The following is a 22,615-nucleotide window of genomic DNA, read 5'->3' as shown; positions in this document are numbered from 1 at the left end:
ATAACCGGGGAGGCGGGTGGTCTCAGCTAGCGCATTCCTGACCGCGCCGTTGCCGCTGCAAGGTACCGGGGCGAGCGCCGGGAGAGGACACCGCGGGCGGTGTCGGCAGGGGGAAACAGGGCCCCGCGGGCCGGGACGCCCCCGGCTCCGCCACYCCGCACCGGCTCCAGCCCGCGGTGCCTCCGCTGCCCGCTCTCGACCCGGCTGTGGCTGAGGCAGCAGCACCCCGGCTTTTTCACGCCTCAGGTAATGGCCGAGCTCCCGTCGCCCCAGCGGCGAATAATCACAACATACTTACAACTAATTGCGCCTTTAGCAAGCCGTTCCTCTTAACTCCAGTCTCTGAATTACAGTCTGCAAGAACAGCGGGTCGTTCAGAGAGCGATCCGCAGTTGCTGGTTCATGCCCTGCAAGTGGGGAGCTTTTATAGCTACGGTGGTCAAGTCCTAGGTCGTTTTATAGCATGAAGCACATGGAAAGCAAACAACTAATAATAGTAATGTGACAGTTAGCTGATGGAGTGGAGAGGAATCTACTTAATGCCAGATCTATCTAATAGAATCGTTAGTTTAAAGCAGTGTCTTTCTCTGAAAACTTTACAAAACGGAGGCAGAAACAGAATTTTATTATTTCTGATACATTCCTTCTTTTCTCCTTAAAGATGACAGTTTCCTTACATTTTTAACTGCAAGGTCTCCAGTGCAAAACTTCATTCTTCCTATCTTACTTGTACCTGCCACACTGGAGCCCAACTTTGAGCTGAATATATAAATATTAGGACAATAATCACATGACCATAGGCTTTTCAAGTCTTAGCAACAGACAGCAAAGTTAAAACACAAATGTGATTGTTTTTAAAGGGGAGAACAGGAACTTTCTTCCAGTGCCACACTCAAATAGCTGTACTTGTATTTCTGAAGTAAAGGCACAAGTTTTATGGTAGTGCTTTCAACTCTCAGTAAAACAATTTTGGGAGGGTGATCACCTACAACTGAAGCATAAATTTGGACAGAACAAATCATAGGTGCATTGCTCTTCCATAGCAGTGAAAATCATCCACTCTCCTTTTATAACTTACATTCTGCATTTCATTGTTTATATTACCCCACAAAGGAAAAGTCCTATTCCAGGACTGGAGCTCACCATAGTGGTATGGCTTGCAAAGAAACAGACCTCTCTGCTTCTAAAAACCTAAGAAAGAGACAACAGCTTGACATAAACAGATGAGTGCAATTAAACCATTCCGATTGGTATGATAGGCAGGGATCTCACCAGCTGGCCAAACACTACCTTTGTCACACTACTTAAACCTACCTTGTCTGCCTCATGGTTGCAAGCCATATTGTCCTCCCTAAGTCATGATTTTCTTCATTTATTAGGTGTCTGAATCACTTTTTGACTTCGAGACTATATACATCAGTATTTGGCTTTTGTTGGATTACTGCCCTATGTGTTGAAAATTTATCAATGCTGTGGAGTGTTTAATGGAAGTAGAGTTAAGCAGGTCCAATAAATCAGTTTAAACTGCACACCTCAAAAGCTGCTTCCATTCCTTTTATATAATTAATTTTGTAATAGTTTTTTGTTTGATTTTGGGAAGTAAATTCCAATTCTAAGTATCAAAGAAAGTATGGTATCAAAGCTGTTTCCATATGAAGTAATTTTACATTAGATATCAAGAATTGTGGAAATTCAATTTTTAGATACATGTAGATAAGCATCAGACTGACCCAGATGCTATTACAATCAATATAGGGTAAAAAAGATTCCAGAATACTTTCAGGTATCGATTACAATTATATTAGTAAAAAAAAAAAATTAAATAGAAAAAGAACAAGTAAATGTTTCCATTTACTGCAGTTGGATTTCTCTTTCATAAATCACCCAGTCTGTACTGCCAATTATTTTAGGCTGAAATACAATGAGACGGATGTCAGTGGAAAAGTTGCAATGGTTGTTCCGTTTTTTTTTTTTCCTCTCATTAAAAGAAATGCCTTACACAACTCAGAATAAGTTAACTACTTTTCTTCCATATTCATTTCATTGAATTATTTTATTTAATTTACACAACTGCAGTTCATTTAGGCAATAGAAAGTTCACAAATATGCTTACTCTAGCACTTGATTTGACATGTTTAGTTTGATAAAAACCAAAGACTACAAAAGTATAATAGTAATTAAGAACACATTAAAAGTAATATTATTATTACAGCTAAATTACAAATGATATAAATATTTAATCCTTGCACCATTCAACATTTCTGATCTTAGGAGTACAGTTATGGCAGAAGAAGATGGCTTTTATATTTAGCTTGCTCTTATTAGCATGGAAAGTGGCACTCAAAACTGTTTATTTCAAAAGTTATAAACCAAATTTTTACTTTATGAAATATGCTATAACTACTAAAGTACAGTTACATCATACTATCATTGCTTTTGTGCAAATCTGGCATTCCTGTTTTCAGAGATGGTAGACTTTTGAAATCCTTCAGCTAGGTGGTTGGTTATCAATATTCTTTATACACGTGCTGGGTTGCAAGGAATCAACTATCTTCCATTTAAATTTACAATTCTGTTTTTGAGTTAGGATTGACAGAATATTACAGTTTATGAACACTTTTCAGGAAAAGGTCAAAAAAGACCCAGAATAATTCAAGAGTCTACCCACACATTCCTGCACGTTTCTCTTTCTCTCTCTTTCTTCCTTAAATGTTTTGGAAATTCACATTCACAAATTCACAAAAAAAATCACAAATTCACAAAAGCCAAAGTCTCAATGAAACATATTGGGGACATCTCACAGCATTTTGGATGGGAAGTACATGAATCTGATTTTTGCTGTGATTCTATGGCCTTTTGACTGTCATGGAAACAATCATGATCTAAAGGAACACATTTCACTTTTGACAGAAGACCAAACTATTAAAGTATTTGGAAATTCTACATTTATACTCTTATATGGTAAGACCATCGAATAATGTTTGGGTTGCAYTTTCTTTGAGCACTTTTTATGAATAATGTGGAAATATTGCCTACTATAATTAAAACAAAGAGTCATGAAAACATTTAAATAGTCCTTTGCTTCTGTTAAAAAACAAACAAAAAAACAAAAAACCCCTGTTTTCCATGATGAATGTAAGGGGTGATTTTCTTAGTATCATTTTATTAAATAAGACAAATCATGGTAGACAGTTTCCTTTGACACTTTACAGCCTTTCAGGTAGTACCTTTGCTGTGGAATATGCTGTTTACTCTGTTACTTTTATTTCCAGCTACTCTTACTGATTCTGAAATCTAATGAAACATCTTATTGTTCCCTATAATTTCATTCACAGACTTGCAAAAAGCTCCTGCAATGTGTATATTTTTGAGCTGTAGGATTAAGGAGATAAGCTAAGTGAGAAGAGTGAAAATATCTTCACATTCTGGTATTGAAGAGAGACTCTGTTAAGAAAAAAATATAGCATAGTGCCAATTTCAGCAGCCTGAATGGTGGAAATAGGTCAACAGCAGCATTTAGAATTTCTATTTTATTACATATAGAAGTATACTTGCTTCTTTATAAGCCATAATCAATTGGCATTTCACACAAGTCATATGACACATTTTCACAGTTTTTTACATTTATCAAATGAGCAAGACAAAAGGAGTGAAACAGTGACTTCACTAAAGTCTGTGGAATTACACAGGCCCTCCTTTTCAAATATCATTTGGGGTTTTTGCAACAAAAGTTGAAATATATCTAATTCAAGTTTGTTTCCACATGCTAGATTTGTAACAAAACGCTTCTGCAGTACCTCAACATTTAGAATTACTCTGTATTACTTATTTAACATAGCACAGATTTTTGTGGGCTGGCTTTGTGTGGCAAAGCATACATAAGTGTAGTTCAAAAGCTAATAGCTAACTATGAAATGTCATTTCAGTTTATGGGAATTCAATGATATATAGATCATCCTTATTTATTATCTCTAGCACAGGAAAAAGAGAAAGAAATTTGCTGCAGTTCCCTGATGCCTTGCTACTGTACTGTGCTCCTGTCTAAAGTTAAGGGCTCCATATCCTTAGCCAGTTTTGCACATGCATGTAGATGGACACAATTACTTAAAATTTCCTCTTAAACTGGCAACTGACTTCCTACATGGAAGTTAGTGAGACTAAAATGCTTTCAGTTATAACCCACTGTGCCTTTGATTCTGTTTCACGATTAACAGATCTCATCATACAGCCTTATTTAAGGATACAGTTTTAAATGCTACATTTGAACCAAGAATGGCATTATTCATACCCACCATATAAAGTCTTAAGAGGAAAAGTTTTAAATTAGGTGATGAAACTACCATAGTTTTTAAATATATGAAACAGTGGTCTCAAATGAACACTTTCCTGATTATTAGGTATTTTTAAACAGAATAAAGTAAAAAAATGCATAGTGAAAGTCATTACGGCCCAAATGATGCCTCTATTTACTCCATTACTCTTATGCTGTAATACAAAATGACAGCTTACACCCACACAAATGTAATTTCAGGGCAGTGGCAACATGTTCCATTTTGTGAGTGTAATTACTTTATTGTGCATGTGTCACATAACTCAGAGACTGCATATGCCCCAGTTGAAACACCTTCTAGATCTAAACACATAATGACTTTAAGACACTGTAATGAGCATTTGTAGTACAAGACTTTAAAGGAAACAACTCCATCAGCTTCAATCACAAATTATCTGTGGCAAAAGTACAGTATTTCATAAATAAATTTTACCAAATATTACAGAAAAAACAGAAATTACAGAAAAAAGCTTTGGGATACATTAAATATAAATACAGTGACAGCTGAGCTGCAAATTTAATTTAGATATATACAATACTATGCTCACCAGTTCTTTTCCTAGATGTATTTTTTAACCTCCCTGAGTCCTTTTCCATATTTAGCAACGTGGTACATTTTCAGATGTTTGCTCAGTAAGAGCAGCGATAGCTTTGGGGTTATAGAAAGAAAGGTGGGAAGGAGTGAGTGAGTCAGTGTGCACTCCATTTCATTTGTCATGTATTTTAAGTTTACTGTACTTTCGCTTCTACGAGCCCACTGGTCATGACATGGCCATGACCACTTACACAAGCACTGACATGTCTTAGCGAATCTGCTCCAAGGTAGGCCATTAGAAGTTCAGTGCGTCGGATCAGTAATTGCATAAGATCTTCAGCCAAACTCTCCATAGTTGAGTATCGCACCTTTTCAAAATCAAAAATGTCTTTCAGAAAGAAAAGCACTTGATCCTAGTGGAGAAAAAAGGGAAGAAAGAAAGAAAAAAAAAAAAAGGAAGCTTGTATTCACTTACAAAAACAACAATAAAAAACAGTATGCAATGCTATTTCTTTTTTCTTTTACACATAATATTTTCCCAAAACATCCATTTATGTATTCTTTTGGTGCTTAGAAAGAAATCCACTAAAATAGAATTTACAAAACAGTTCTAGGCCTAAAAAACATGTTTGATATGAAAATAAATATTTTCATGATTTCTTACTGTTAATCTTAATTTTAGGAAAATGCAAATGTGTGCTTATAAATAAGATCCTTACTTCTTTTAATCTGGAAGATTTTGTTTTGTTTTACTAAGATAAGTGGTAATTAAAGAAAAAAAAAAGGTGCAAACCTTGAAGAAGCAGCATAGGTCATAAAGGGAGTTTCTAGGGCCCAGAAAGCCCCATGCCAAAACAGGGCTGATATGTTCACATATAGCATAGAAATGTGCAAAAAATCCATCAGGTACCTAGTGGTTTAAAAATTGGAGAAAAAAAGTTACACAGTAAATTTAGTATAAATCTTTATTATATGAAATTAAATCTTTAGGAAAACCTAAAAGACCTTTTATTTTAGGGCTGTTGTAACCCAAACTCCTTTAAATTATATGGCAACTGTACCAAGTGTCATGATTGTTTTAGAAAAGATTTTTACTTCAGTGGTACTTTAAATTTTTTAAGATTAATAGGTTTAAAACCAAAAAGATTATGAATCATCTACTCTGACCTCCCATATGACAGAACAGCGTTTTATTCAGTTCCTCCTGTCTGAGGCACAGCTGAGGGAGGCTGCGCTAGAGCTCCTGTAGCTAGTGAGGAAGCAGGTAGTTCAGGCAGGTAAAGGGATAGGACTGAACTTTCATCTGGCTGTAGAGATGATGCAGGGACACAGGGTTGAGAAGCCTAATCTAAGGAGGTGAGAAAAAAGATCAGCGACCTTGGTCTCTCACCACTGCTGATCAGACCTAAACCAGTTTGAGAATCTTTTAGCTAAGACTTTTTTTTTCTTTTTTTTCTTTTTTTTTTTTTCACTAAGAAATAAATATTAAGGCCCCAAGAGCTATATTTCTCCAGTTGGCAGACTCTTGTCTAACTAACATGTCTACAGAATTAAGGGTTGATCTGTAATTTATTTTTCCAAAGCTACAAGGCAGAGCTTCAAATTCTTCAGAGCTGATCGGTAAGTTTGGTCCAAATAATTTCCAAGGCAACTTACCTTCATTTGCTGTCTTTTCTGCTTCAGTACTGACCAACAGCTTGAAGCCACAGCCTAAACGTAAAAAATATATAATAATAATAATAATAAAAAAAAAAATCTCAAGAGCACTGAAGTGTAGAATACTATATTTCTATATTTTGGGGATTTGTATTTTCTTATGTTTCAATCTGATAATATAAAGTTTAAAACTATAAAATATCAGCTGACACAAATAACTAGTTTTATACCTAGTTCATTTGTTATTTTGAAGTCTGTCTTTCCAACATTTTTTAGTTTTGTACCCTTGACTGCTTTTTATAGTTGAATAATTAACGTTTACTAAGCTTAACAGAACCAGTCTATTATATATCAAAATGTGTGCTGAGACGTCAGTAACTATTTTAGGTATTAAATAGCATGTGAACACATTCAAATGTCTTTTTTCATTTCAGCAAAAACATTCTTGCAATAGCTTTGGATTCAGCTAAGTAGTTTTGTCCAAATATGGACCTGTGAAATACAATATACTGATATCAAAACTAGTTTTTTTCCCCTCATAGCTTGTAACAGAGTTCTGACCTAATCTGATGTTCTTTCAATACTGTAAGATAATTTACTACTCACAAAACACCATTTTATCACATTAAAAGATATAAACATATGCATGTTACCTTTTTCTTTTTTTCCTGTAGAGGGAATATTTCAATTGAAAGACAAAAATAAAAGGAAAACTGGAGGTTTACAGATAAAAGGGGATGAAATGACAATAGTATCTCTATCAGGAAATCATGGCAGTAGCCAGTATTTCTGTAACAGAGGGATGAATTCTATTTGACAAATAAACAGGTATAAACACATGAAAAAGCCTGAAATGTTATGAACATCTGAATCCCTGTATTGCATTCATTTACTTGCTACTTTTGTCTCTTATTGCTAAAACTCTGGCATATGAACATAAATTGTATCTAATATCTCAGATATGGCTAACAGAAGCTTCCCTTGTAATACTCTACTTTTTCAGAGCAAACCGATGTTTTTGCAGGACAAGTTAAATGTTTTCTCCAATATAATCAATCATYCTAAATATTTTGGGCCCAGACTGATAGCTTTAAAATTATGATTATGAAAAACCTGAATACTTCAGGTGCATATTCAGTTATATTGGAAGCTGAATTAGACTTTACACTGAAGGAAGATGTACTTTCTTTGCTTCAAAGTTAATGCTGTTACTGGGACGATATAATCTTTATGCTGCAATACTTAATTGGATAGAAAGGATGAAATTATTCTCCTCATTACACTGTTCTTTAAGAGAATAAAGCACACATCACACATCATGAATGGTTTCAGCCATTCAGAAATTTTGTACCAGAATGCTCACACCAATGTTACATCTATCATACCCTCCACCTATTGCAATGTACTACACAATAATGAATATGAAAATTATGCATAAATACTTACTGTTTCTTTAAAAGAGGAATTTAGCCAGCGGTTGTTTACTACATTCTGTATAGATATCGGTGGATTTTCTAAATCTTCAAAGGAATCCATTAATATGAAGTCCAAAACAACATCATAAAAATTCAGGTTTTTCACCTGTATTAAATCAGAACACGATCTAAATAACTTGGTTTCTCTTTCAGCACTGGAATTCAGCATGTGTCGGTATTCCAACTCCACATTAACATGCAGATTTGTCATTGTTGTTTTTTAATGAAATATTAAAAATACTTTGTCAGATGGGGAGAAGTTGAAAAATATCAAATGTTTTCTTGAACCAAACTGTTCTGGTGGGTGCCATTTCTCCAAATCAACAATGTAAACATAAAATAGTTGCCTTTCCCACAATTCTGAACTGTAAAAGTCTATTTTAAGAGGCAACAGTTTGCATAATTAAATAAAGGGTAAAAGACTCACCCCTCTAGCAGCAAGTTCCATTTCAGTATTATCCCAGTGATCTGTTTGTTCCAAAAAGCATATCATTTCATCAAAGACATCTTCAAATTTCTTTGGATTCTGTGAAGTAAAAGCAATGAGTGCCAAGCAAACTTAATAGGAGAATGTTTACTTACACCAAAAAGTGAATTCTAGTAGAAGTTCCATTAAACAGTAATATATTAGTTTAAAAAGGATTTTACCTTTCGTGCTCTCACAATTAAAGCAGACAAAATTTTCCTTCCACTTTCAGCAAGAAATATTCTGTTAGCTGTTTCTGAAAGAGCTATCTAGAAAAGTTTGCAGAAAACAGAGACATTAATTAATAGGCTATACTAAGTGACCTTTATTACTTCAGTCAAATTCAATGTATACTTTTTGATTATAAACTATTAGGATAGTGGGAAAGTTCCCAATCAGCCTTTGGAGCAAAAATTCCAAAGCTAATCAAAAAACTCCTTTGCAAGTCTGTCCCATTATAGAATTATAAAATAAAAAGCAAAACCAAAACATTTAATTACATGATATATTACAAAAATGCTTGCACAAATATTGCATTGATAGTCTCACTGACATGAAGCTTAGGCTTAACAAGGCATAAAACTCTGCATTTACCTGAAAAGCTTGTCGAATACAATGAAGCTTAGCAAGAAAGTCACTGTCTCCTAGACATTCGAACATTTCAGTCCTATATAAAATAGAAGTTTAACAATCATTAAAAAGAGAAGCACAAGAAAATTATACCAAGTCTAATTCTTTCTTAGAAATAATACCTGGCACGAGTAATTTTTTGAAAGGAGTTCTATGTAAAATATTTAACTTTCTTTCTTTTATTGGAAATTATCAGGTAAACATAAATCAATACCTTAACACTCGGGAATAAATTTTGCCTTCTTCTGCCAAGTGCATAGCTTCTTCATACAGCGGACAATGGCAAAGGGAATCTAGACCATAGGTATTACGAATCTCTCTGTGCTCTGTAAGCTGAAACACAATTTTTTTAATCTTCATTAAAGAGCTTGCTAAAATAATTTTTAAAAAGATAAAACAAATTAAGCAAAAGTTGGCCTGATATTCTAGTAAAAGATGTATCCTTTTCTGCACCTACCCAAAAACAAGGGGTTTGCACTCAAGTAGCAAACAGAAGTGAAACACCATACAATTAAGGTGGCTATTGGTTTGTAACTTTTACAATCTGAAACTGTAACTTTCAAAAGTTCAATTAATAAATTAGATGCAGTTTTGGTTTTGACTGGTTACATCTAATGTAATAACATTTAAAAAAAGTCTCAAGGCTATCCAAAAAAAAAAAAATTCAAGACACAAAGTACAGAAAGATTGTATCAAAATCTTTAGGAAGTTGGAAACAGTAACATCCTCCCACCCTTCTTGTTGTTTCCCTGATAAATGTGCTTGCTAATTACCAAAGCATGTTGTGTGAAGCATGAGCATCCAGCATTTTACTATAAGCTCCCAAAAACGTTTTTGTTATCTGCAGTTTTAATTGTCTAAATGGTTATCATATAAATTCAAATAAACTCATAGAGCAAAGAAAAAAAAACCAAAAACAGATTAAGAAGTTAAAGCACATAAAAAATACAGAGAACCCCTGTATACAGAATACCATATTTTATCCACAAAACAATGGCTAGTTACTATTTTCACTAAAAACATTGCATCATTTTATTAATGATCCCCCCCCCCAAAAAAAAATCAGAGGAACACATATTTCTGTTTAGTAAGTGACTAGAACATTAATTCCAACAATTTCTCTTTTATTTCTCTTGTAAGAATTTCTCTTACAATTTTTTTGTAGATGTCCTGTGTGGTGGAAACAAACCTGCGCTTCCATGTTATAAAAACAGAGCCTAGAAATATCTTAAAAAGAAAAAAAAAAACAGAAAAAATCTCATGGCAATTGAAATCTCTCTATATAATAGTTACACTATGTTTTAAAAAGATTTACAATCAGATTTAAGCATAACTTATATATTAATTTTTTTAATTAAAATCAAATAAAAATCTGTTTTTTAATTATTGTTGCAAATTACAGTAACAATAATTTGGCCAAGTAGGCTTGCCTACTAAAGGAACAAATGTAAGCATGTGACAATGCCTGTTTTATTTCATGTAAACATTCAAGAACATGAACTAGTTACAAATTTCAGATTCATGGAGCCGGTCTTCCGACATGTGTAACACATTGTTAGAAGGTATGTATTTGTTGGAATGCAAACCGGTATTTTGAATCACTGATACCAGGATCCTGTTACTGTAAGGAAACACATCATATATTTCCTTTCATAAAATTCTCAGGTTCCATTTTAAATTTTTTCCACCCTGTATAGATATGCTTTCTTGAATTGAGCCTCAAGTGACAATGCAATAATTACACAATAAGTGAAAAAAAAAAAAAACTTTAAGGTCAATAAAATGTTGTACCTAAATGAGTAATGTATGCTGTTAGAATTCATCTAGCTTGAAAAACAATTCTATTCTAAAAGTACATATTTGTTTATCAGTTTTTTTGATTGAAAGGACAGGGTAGAATAAGCTGACTTCCTCAAACAGATTTACAGCTATTAAGACCAAAGATTTTTTTAAAAATTTAACAATATTACCCATAGTATCAAAATATGTTTTGGACTGTTAATTCAAAATGCCAGCCTGCAAATTTACATTCTTATTAAGTATAGGAAACTGCATACATTAATTTGAATATATACATGAAAATATGTAGGAACAAACAATTTAACCAACTGGAAGAAACAGGAATATATTGATTTCTTACTTTTTGGGTGTGTGTGTGTGTAAAAATATGGTAATACCTAGAACAGGTATAATAAGTATAAAGATTTTTCCTCCAGAATTTGTTTTTCTACATTATAGTTATGGAAATGTTACCTGTGGAAAGATACAGACACATTTTCCAAAATAAAGAACACAAAGAATTATACTATTTTTTTTCTTACCTGATCCAGCTATTATTGAAGTCATAAAAAAAAAAAAATTACTTTATTTCATTTGCAAAGCATGAGAAGGAACAGGTTGTAAACAGATATGCCCTTTGTAAACAGCTGTCCCTTTCTTGGAGGTTATCATTTCTGTAGTAAAAGGGATTATATCAATTTTCTCCAGGGAACTTCAGGCAAACCACCTTCTTCAGATATTTAGGCAAACTGACTTTGAATCAGGACTCGCACAATTTCTACAGTTAGATGCAGATAACCTCCACCTGCTGCCAGCCAGCCTGAGATAATGTCTTCAGCAGAGGAAGATGTCTGATCAGAGCCTTTGTGGTTACAGATTAACATAGAACCTGACACCAGGGAGTTGTTGAGGATGAGGTCCTTGATGATCTTTATTTTTTGCTTCCTCTCATGCTATCAGATGAAATAAAATAGTTGTGTTATTGCTGTATGCGTATTACTGAACTCTAAGAAAGTGGTTAAATCAACCAGCTAAGTAGGAAAGTAYGGTAAAACTATCCTGCCACTGAGATGGTCTTGATCACAGACTGAAGTTAGTCCCAACCAATAACATTTGAAAAAGAGGTGCAACTAGGATTAGACAATTGCCCTGAGGAAAAAAAAAATCCTCTACGACTACCTTCTCTTAGCATATAAAGAAGAGGGAAGAAAATAGGTGTGGGGGAGAATCTTTAACTAGAAAACATGATTTCCAGAAAAGCTCTGAAGCTGCATCTTAACACTTTTGAAGTCATAACAGATTTTCTTCAAATGCTTCCTTATTATAATATATTTTAAATGGTTGTGCAAACATTCAATAATGGTCATTATTTCTGAGAAGAAAGAAGGCAAAAGCTTGCCAATATAAATTTCCTAGTTTAGAAGCGAACTAGTTAAAGATGCTCTCAGCACATATATACGTCTAACATAGTAGAGATCAGATATTAGAAGAATGGACAAATCATACAGAAAGTTTAACAACATGCAGAGCATGTAGTATTTTCTAGATAAGAACATCTCAAGCTGGAACTGAAAGAAATCTCTTTCCTTCCAAAACAGTCTCCAAGCACTTGTCACCTTTGAGGTAAAAGGTGGATTAGTTTAGTTTTAAATGAGATGGTTCATTATAACTACTTTATATGAATAGGCATGCATACGTTGCATTCAGATAGCTGGGTTTCACCCTGCTACATACCCCTATGCACTGACTAACTGTTTCCCTAACAGTGGTGGTGGAGTTATCAGAAGTTAGAGGGCCACAGCATCCCCTATCCTGTCATCATAGGTAAATTAAACTCTTAAAAGCTCCTGGATTCCTTTCTTGTGTTTCTGTAGTTAATGCTTCTTTGCACAGCTAGTGCCATTTTGAAACTCTTAATACACCATTAGGCATGAAAAAATGCTCCATGCACAGCTACCAAAAGTGCTGGTAGCTGAGTAACACAGAGGCTTGTGAAGATGGACCTGACATACCAACCTCTAAGTTTCCTCACTGCCATACGTGGCTACATGAAGAGGAAAATGGGAATGAGGACAAAGAAGAGATGAACAAGATTAAATACTTTCTAAAGCAGCTGTTTAATCTTGTGAGGCTTAACTTCTACCAGTTCTAGACTCAAGAAATAGCAGTGGCTGGCAACCACTATGCAGGGTACTTATGATGACCTGTAGTGGATACATTACTTCATTATATTGAAACAATACATATATCTTCAAAACTTGCCATAGCTTGCCATCTCTATGCACTGTGTGATCATCAGCTTCTGAAGACTGCAACAGTGGATTGTTCTTGGTCAAATTTTCTATGGGCAGTTCAGCTTTAACGCTGTGTCTGCTGTTAAAGAGGTGCCAAAATCATAATCGTAAAATGTGTCAAATCTCTGGAACTTTTAGTAGTTTTTAAGTCTGGGCTTCCCTAACTGCTCTGGTCTAATGAACAGACTCAGCACTTTGTTTGTCACCCACAAGTTGTTTCTTAATAAATAGAAAGAATTCTCAGCTGTCCACCAAGATCTTGTTGACTATCAAGATAACACCACCTTCATGAACGTAACCCTAAAAAGCAGGCAGTGCTAGAGCTTTTAGAAATTCTTGCTAATACCCTCTAATAAAAATGTCAGTTTACTGGTGCAGTCAGCATTCCTCGCATTCTAAGGAACTCTGGTTATCTTCTATTATAATGGCTGATGAATGCTTTCTCTGGATATGTGTATCTTAAATATTTTTTTAAACACACAAGTAGCAAAATGAGTGTGAAACATGTTTTGGGAGTTGGAGGAAGCGTCTACTAGCTAGAACATTTGAGACACTACTTTAATGAGCTGAAATTATAGAGTGATGTGTTCTTCCTAGTATCTGAAAGAAAACAGAAGTTTATATACTTCCAAAAACAGCTTGCATATATTACAAGATGCCTGATACATTTTCTTTGAGGAAAAAACAAGTTCTGAATATGATTTTTATCTAAAACTTTAGTCTTGGCTTATACTGTATATTAGTGCTAATCTAGTAGTCGAGGGCACTATGTTATGAAATTTATTTTGTGATACTGGTTTAATATGCTCTGTAATTTTACTAATTTTAGGCATAATGAAGAAAGCAAATTCACCATGTTGGATGCATTAGCAGTAGTACTACTACTTGCCAGGCAGAACAATCCCAGGCTATGCTCTGCATGCTGCATCTGGTACTTATGCTTTCACAGACACGGAAGTATTATCGTGCAAAAATTAGTTCAGTGCTGATATATACAGTCTGTTACAAAAGGTTATGTAAATTTCCTAAGAATTAGAACAGTACAGTACAGTATGGGCTGTCAGCATACAGGAACCCAACAGTTATTAGATAAAGTTCCTTACAATCCACTCCTCATTGTCCTGGAAGTGAAGATATTTAATAGAGTATGAAACAGTATATACAGCTAAGGTTTCAGCTAGAGGACAAGGACCAACTCCAGATTTTTTTTTTTTTTTTTTAAAGCTTCTAAAACACCAACCATTTAAACACTTGTTGACCCAACTTTTCCCATTCATAGCCAAAGAGCTATGGCTGCCCTTGGAAGGAATCAAAGTAGCCCATTTCCTGTTGGCCACTCTTCACTGCCACATGGAGAAGTACCAAAGCAGTGAGTTTTTAATGGCAAAATATTTCTCCCCAACAATCTTTTTAACTAGGGCTCCTAAGCATGAGACTAATGCAAATACTGTGAGGCTAACTACTAGGATGTAGAATACAAATGAAGAGGAAAAACCCAAACAAATGAAAGATGAAGTTTGAGGAATTTGTTAGAAAGGACATAGGAATGGAAGGTGTTTCTCAAAGTGAGACAGGGCTTCGCTGTTGTCCAGGACACTACAGACATCGACTGGGAGGTGGAAATCTTCTGATGGAGGTATGAATAGACAAATTTTATTATTGGATATTATGCTTCATCAGATACCATGAAAGCTTTTGAATTAGCCCAAACTAATAGGCAGTGATTAGTGGCACTTCAGGTACAGATTCTTTAAAGAAATATTATTGTTCATGGTAGCAAAGACTTTGAAAATAATAAATTCTTTCCTTCCTTTCCCCATGCATTTTAGAACTACAATATAAGGGATCTCCATACCTCAGTACAACTGTTAGTAACAAGTGAGTTCTTGACAGTTTGTTATCCAGGGCATGCTAGACTGCAGTACTACACTTTGGAGGTACAACAATAATTCACATCAAACTGGAGAGATTACATAAACATGGGGAATGACCAGGATGGGAACAATGAGGTCTGTGAAGATCAGATTACTGATTATGTTCATGCTTCTGAAAGCAGTCAGAGCACAGGAAGGCATGTTCCTGATTTCTGTGCTGAAACAGGAAAGAAACACTTATTTATAAATGCTGTGCAGAGGAATACACATTACCAACATTATTCCCTCTGGCATTCCCTATTTCAGGAAAGGAATAAAACATCTATTCAGAAATCAGGAAAAAGACAACCCTACATTTCAGCGACAGAGCTCTTCCTGAGCATTTTTTGGATCTAAAATTCTATTTCAGACACTTTCAAAGTTTTTATTCTATTTACAAAGAGTTTTAGGCATATTGGGAACTGGCATTCTTTTCCTGTTAACAAAGCCTACTTATTCCTGCACTGTTTTAACAGACTTGCAGTGAGAAAAAGAAAACCTTAGTAAAGGCCATATATATATTTATATATAAAAAATATATATATATATATATAAGGCCTTTGTTTATATATATAGAATATATTTGTATATATTCCTTGTATATTATTTGTATAATATGATATATAATATATACAAAATTATTCATAAGACTAAAAAACTTCCTCAGCTTTGAACTGAATTAATGTTTTGATAAAGAAAGCAAATTTTATTTGATAATAGAACTACAGTTTCTGTTCTATCAGCATGTGAAAACAGAGCATGAGGTGCATACGTACTGACAATGGAAAGGCAGCAATGAAAAYGACTGTCAGGGAGAGCAGGAAAAAAGATTCAATTGGTAAAAATGCAATAGAAGCCAGGAAAGAGGAGGCAGAGACCTTTATTTGGCACACTCACTGTTGTACTCGAGCCAAAGGTGGTGGCTATTTTGATCACACCGTAGGCGAGATAGCAAGAATATGAAAAGGATACTAACTCTCATAAACCCAAGCTGATGGCGGACTGTCTCAAACAGGGAAGAATACACAATTATTTATCACAGTACGCAGTATCAACAACTTTTAATTAAGGCAGATAGGCTTACCATCCCTTCTGCAGTGCTTCTGAGAGACTGCATGTGTTTAGGAATGGAGGCCTGGCAGGGCTTGGGGATGGGAACTGTCTGTCTAAATCATCTTTATGGGCATTCAGTCACCTGTGTATTGTAGGTCTCCAGACTGGCACAATTCTGTATGAGGAATCAAGTGCATGATTCTCAGCATCCTCTTGATTATCAGCCACAGCCAGGATGAAGTGTTGACATACCCTACTGCTACCCTGTTGAGCTCAAAAAGGTGTGTGATCTAGACTCTGCCAGCTGTCCTGCTTTTGTACATTCCCTTTCTTGAAAGCCATCCTCCTATGCTGTGTTTTAATATGACACAACACAACATTCATGTCATCTCCTAAGGCATCTCCTTATAGATTTCCATCAAAATGTCTATGTCTGGTTTCTGTATTCCTTGCATCTTTGCTTGTATCTCTCCTGAGGGCAGTGAACTGGACTGTGTATCAGCACTGAAACACAGAAACAACTTCTAGTCTCTAAAAACAGAGCCACATAAAAGCACATAATCCTGTTCTTTGGGACAGGATGCAGCATAGAAGGAAAATGAATAACTACCAATATAGCTTGTAGCACGGTGTGACCACAAAAGTGCTGCTATTTTGTAATTTCTCAGAAGGTGAGATTACTACTGATTCCAGTGGGGCAAATATACATAGTATATGCATATATATATATAAATGCCATATTTAAAAAACAAAAGCTTTGAAAAACATTTCTATCAGCACACGGAGTTTAGGATGGCTACTGCAATCAGGGAGCATAGGATAAAGGCAAACTGCTCACTGGCTGAGACAAATCCAAAGCTGGAAAACCCTTGCTCCCCTTAACCAGGAACATTCCGCTTCTTTGAGAGTACAAGGATAACAGAAAGGAAGAAGTAGATAAGTGAGAAGCTACATGTCATTATCACGTCTAGAACACAAAGTCTAATACATCCATTCTAATCCAGTTACTTCTAAGTGATCACTGTTATCTATCAAGAACTGAAATATACTGAGAAGCAGTAAATATTTCATGTCACTGCCATAGTTAWTTGCGGTGCTAATTTAAAGCATTTCCCCCCCCCAGAGGATGGACAAAATTCTACATGAAGGTGACACTATATTCATAAAAGAAGATAATTGGCACTAGTTCATAGCTTAGTTTTAGCTACTGTGTGCAGTGATGCCCCAATATGTTTCTACATAGAGCTAACTGGCTCTGCAGTTAAGCTCATGTTGGCCTGTAGTTAAGCTCATGTTGGATCCAGAAGTTTGATGGTGTTCAAACTTCAAGATGTTTGTTGCAATCTTCAGGACTCCTCCTAGCAGCTGAGGGGCAATCTATTAGGATTCTACTATTAAATCTAAGAGAGGAAATCAGAGAGCTTGTTCTATTGGTAAGGGTTAGAACAGCTCAAAAGGAAGACAGTGTCTCCATTTTTTTTTTTTCCTGGGAGAAAGAGTTGACAGAAGTGGCTTTGAGGTATCAAAATGCAGAGAATATTTTCAGGATATGGAAAGACAAGGTCTAAAGCTGTTGCCAATTTTGACTCAAACTTTTCTTTAGCAAACACTGAGACAATTTATAGCTTCAGGATAGAACAATTTTTCCCCCAAAGGTGTGACTTTTTTTTTTTTTTAAGCCAAGCAACACAAGTTGCATAAATACTGGTAAAGTTCAAGCAAAAAAGGTACAAAGGGCAAAAACTATAACAGTTTACAGATCCTCTCAAGAGCTAAAACAGTTGAAGCAAGCTTGAATTGTGGTCTTGTTCAAATTACAGGAAAGAGCAAATAGTCTCTACAGACTCAATCTTTGTTAGAAATGAATGCTAAGCATACCGTCACAACTTGATGTAAATTACTAAATCAAGGCAATTGCGTCATGGAAAAACAAACCCTATAATAGACAGTCAAAAGATAATTGCAGAGTGTGTATGTGTGATTCTCTTTTTAGAACCGAGTTTAGTCGCTCAGTTGTAGTGCTACATATGACAGTGATAGCTAACACAGCATGTACCCTTTGAGACCAGTTGCCTTTCTTGTAATTTGGAGAACACTATTCAAGATCACTTCAGCTCCTGAGAGACTATAGAATGAGATATTCCTCATTCAAGTAAGTGTAAGTGTGTGGCTGTACATAAAATTATTCCGAATATTCCAAGAAAGCCATAGAAGGTTAGAGCTAATAGGCAATGCCCTGTTACCCAAAGATTCTTTCTTTATGTATCCTTTGTGGTTGTGTTCAAGATGAGGAGAAATAGGTAGATGAAGTTTATTACAGTGCAGATGGAACTTACTGAACTAGGTAGTTGTGAATTTCAAATAATTTCCTCTCCAAAAAAGACCCAGTCATCCTACCCCCCCCAAAAACAAAACAAAACAAAAAGACCACCCAAACCCAACTCCAAAAAAAAGCAGAACCTTCTTCATACATCCTTATATTATGGTAAAAGAATGGAGCAGGGGCAGGAAAATAGAAACATGTAAGAGAAATTTGTACAGTCTCAATTAATTTTGCTTCTTCATTCATGAAATTCTGGAGATATTTTTCATAATCAACTTATTTTTAAGATGAGTTGGGCAATATGCTGCCAGTGGACAGGAAAAAGGCAAACTGTCTGATTCCAATTTCATTACTTGATCTACTAGGAAGCTGATTACAGCTATGCAAGGGAAGCCTTTTTTGTAGGAGAAATAAGTTTTACTTACGAAAAYAAGCAAGGAACTAGGATTCTTCTCTTCACTCTTCAAACAGAACCTAGAATCTTTAAARAAGCAATCTTTGAGTCTTACCTCAACTGTGGAAACAAAGGAGTCCGTTGAGGCAATGCTCAATGTATCTCGAAGGCAGAAGTCATCTGTGTTATCTTTTACAGTAATGTCTGTATTTTTATCTTTAAAATAATAAGAAAAATAAACTGATAAATGGGATTTCTTGATAGTCTAATAGCTTAAGAATGTCTTTTTTTTTTTTAAACAGGTTTGTTTTAATCTTTATGTAACAAGATAGTGTTTTCCATATAAAACTAATGAAAATGTGCATGAAACTATCAATTAATTATATTTTACAATTTAATGCAGTACTACTTTTGGAAGGCACAACACTGTGCTACTATGAGCATAAATTGTCTTCAGACCTGCCAACATATATAAAGGTGACCATATTTTTCTGTCTTTTTCTCTAATGTGGACTTACAAATATCTTCTGTAATATTAGAGATTTTAAATGAACAGAAAGAGGGGGAAAAAATTTTACCAGGGTTTTTGTCTTTTCTTTGATAGACCTCTGAAGATAGAGATATCTAAAGACATTACTTTGCTACAGTCATCTCAGTGGAAAACAGTATTCAACTCTGCAGTGTCATATAACAAAGGCTCAACATTTTAGTAGCCAGAAGTGTTATTTTAAATTAAAATACATATATATATAACATTTGCACTTCTCTTGAAAACATAGGTACCTACTATTACCTCCTCAGATTCCTCAGACTCTGCTGAAACTCAGCACTGTAGTTTTTAATTTCTATTGCTGTTTCTTAAAGTGTAATTTTAATTTCACTATTTTTTTTCTTTTTCTTAAAAAGAAACACTAAACCCCACAGAATTCAACACTATCCTTGCTGTACTATTTATAAAGAGAAGAATCTCTATGAAATACTTGTTAGAGAAATAATCAAGATATCTTTTGTAATTCTGATATTTAATTATATACCACTTGTACTTCAATTAGCTTTGACAGTAACTTGAATTTTATTTCATTTTCTATTTTTCATGCCTTTTTCACTTGCCAGCTTTCCAGCAGTGCAAGAGTTTTTATTCTTCACTACATCCTCTTTTCCCAAAAATCTTTTCCATTGAAATAACACATTGAGAAGCACTTCCTATAGTACTGGAATTCTTAAAGCCTTTAAAAGAACTGATATTCAATGCTTAAAGTCATCTGCAATACAGTTTCCCTCAGTTTTTCTTTATTTTATTCTCAGATTTCAATTGCTGCACACATTGCTAGCATATATGGTTTTGTTTTCACCATGCAGAAACACTTTCACAGAAGGATTAAATTCATAAGTCAGTAAGTCAGACTTTGGCTTGATGTGCCCCATACTACATTCTCAGTGGAGCCCAGGCATTTATTTTGGGTTACTTTACCTTCAGACATTACACATGTGTTGCTAAAAGTCTCTGTTTTATTTCCAACAGTCAGCAGCAACCAGCTACCCAATGTCATCCAGATCTGTTGCTAAGGCAATACTTTATAAAAAACACTATTACATAGCAAAGCGGCCACATGCCAATACACTGGAACGGTTTACTCATCAATTGAAATGCTACAATCCACATAACTTAACTATTATTTCAGTGGCTGTTATGGACTTGGAATGACAGTTTAAAAATTAGGCATAATGATAAATACCTGTCTTTGAATATATTCACTGAGAGGAAAAAATTGTTAAAGAGTTTGGACAGAAATTTTACTAGATACTGTTACACAGCATTGCTGAGTTAGGCTGAATCCAACTTTTAATTACAACTTCACCAATATGCCTCTGAAAGTTTCTGATTGCTTCAGATACTTCTTGGTAGTTTATTCTCTCTTCAAACCTCAAAATCAAGAGGAAAAGTATTGCAGCATACAAATTGGTTGAGAAACAATCATATCCTACGCTAGAACCTGAAGAGCTAGAACAGAAAACCAAACTGATCTGTACAGCATGTGCTTGAGGTCTGGTCAGAGCAGATTAGTAACATGATGTTTCCATCTTATTTCTAGCTCCTAATTTGCATTAATACTCCTCTAATACTATACTAAATGCTTTTCTAATATGACTTTGTCACATAAGCAGTTGCTGAAACTGCAATACTGTAAAAGGTAGGGAAGCGCAGGGATGTACAGATTGGTCTCAGATTTTTCCACCGAACCTTTTATTTGTTTAAATCCATAATAAATTTGCAATTAAAACAAAAGCTTCTACCCCTCACAGTTAGAGAAACCCTCTAGCACACGGTTCAAGTGCAATCCAAAGCAATATTTTTTTCCTGATCCTCCCAGGTCTGCAGGAAACATGCAACACTCACTTTATAAGTAATAATACAAACTACAAGCTGTTACAACAATAACACGTGGGCCATACTGTCCATGATCTTACTGATGGTTTCAGTCCAGATGTTAAGATACACCTACACAGAGTGCAGCTGCCAAGTAGTCTCAACATATTGACTTGTTCACAATTCAGAAACATCTCCTCTACCCTCATAGGGAAGTCTCAACTTTACCTTAGACTGAAGTCTAAAACTCTCTGGATATTGTCTGATGATTATTGTGCTGTTGCTACATGCAATTTTACAGTACAATTACAACAAAATATCCTCAGTCTGATATTGCCTTATTTAACTCTGGGCTATGTGATAATTAAATATAAATGGGAACAATGCTATTTAATTAAAATTTATTCTGTATGTATCTAAAAAATGTATTAGTGTAAATGAATGAACCACAGAATTTCCAATCCAGAATACCACAGAATCAGGGGTTTTTCTGTAGAGGTCATATCTGGCCTGCTACAGATTACACAGACCTCTCCAGTTAATGATACTGACAGTAAAAAAAGAAAAAAAAAAAGTAGCAGCTTTTCTCTTAAATACCTAAATTTTAGTTGCTACTTAAATGAAGTGCTTACTTTTTTGATACATTTTTGCCATGATTTGACATACCATCTGATCAGTTCATAATTCATGACTTCTATGATGCAGAATACCTAAAGAACTATAGCCAAAACTGGCAGTGTTCTTGTGCCAATGTAAAAAAGATATTGGCATCAACTTACATTTTTCCAGTGCAGACACTCAACTTTTCACAAAACTAACAAACAGCAACTTCTAAGTGCTAGTTGGTTTAAAAGTATTTATGGTATAACTTTGTATGCCCTCCCCCCCCCTTTCTTTTTTAACCCTGATTGCACCTTTAAACTTATATTAATCATTTGGCACTGAAAATGGCATTAGCTGTTTTCTTACTAGTTATCAAGATCATCTGACTGTCAGTCTACATTACAGACTAATAAAACAAGGATTTAAGAAAATCATTTTATAGGAACTTTACTTTGTACAATCACCAGAAATTTCATGCAATTCATGTTGAAAGAGCAAAAGAAAACAATTTATTTTTCTAGTAATCCTTGCAAGAGTCATTAGTAACATCAACTAACAATATGCTACTATGCAAGTGAGTGATTAAATTCCTGATAAAAGATGATTTTTGTCTGATCATTTTTGTTAAGAAGATTACTGAATATGTAGCTAACTCCAAAATGATTCATTACATGCCTATGCAGAAGTGAGAGAAGAAAAAAAAAACAAAAACAAAACCCACACACCCTTACTCTGTTGTTCCAGGTCAGAATGAGGAGAGGGGGGAAAGTTTGGTTTTTTTTTTTTTTTTTTTTTC

General features: G+C 34.8%; 1 protein-coding gene across 3 annotated transcripts in view; it reads right to left on the bottom strand.

Annotated features, from left to right (window-relative positions):
* Positions 1–2,033: 2,033 nt before the first annotated feature.
* MIGA1 (mitoguardin 1) overlaps positions 2,034–22,615 on the bottom strand; it is a 45,452-nt gene continuing 24,870 nt past the window's right edge. For all 3 annotated transcript variants that reach the window (XM_026086577.1, XM_026086576.1, XM_026086578.1), the window contains exons 8-16: positions 18,964–19,064; positions 9,307–9,425; positions 9,057–9,129; positions 8,645–8,731; positions 8,424–8,522; positions 7,968–8,102; positions 6,522–6,575; positions 5,659–5,775; positions 2,034–5,278 (exon numbers count right to left, since the gene is read on the bottom strand). In XM_026086577.1, coding sequence (XP_025942362.1) covers positions 5,060–5,278; positions 5,659–5,775; positions 6,522–6,575; positions 7,968–8,102; positions 8,424–8,522; positions 8,645–8,731; positions 9,057–9,129; positions 9,307–9,425; positions 18,964–19,064 — 1,004 coding nt within the window. In that variant the 3' untranslated portion in view covers positions 2,034–5,059. The remainder of the gene's footprint in view (positions 5,279–5,658; positions 5,776–6,521; positions 6,576–7,967; positions 8,103–8,423; positions 8,523–8,644; positions 8,732–9,056; positions 9,130–9,306; positions 9,426–18,963; positions 19,065–22,615) is intronic.

This window comes from Apteryx rowi, unplaced genomic scaffold, assembly GCF_003343035.1.
Source record: "Apteryx rowi isolate R43461 unplaced genomic scaffold, aptRow1 scaffold_7, whole genome shotgun sequence".
Taxonomy (NCBI): Eukaryota; Metazoa; Chordata; class Aves; order Apterygiformes; family Apterygidae; genus Apteryx; species Apteryx rowi.
This window is presented reverse-complemented; position numbering and strand designations above follow the sequence as displayed.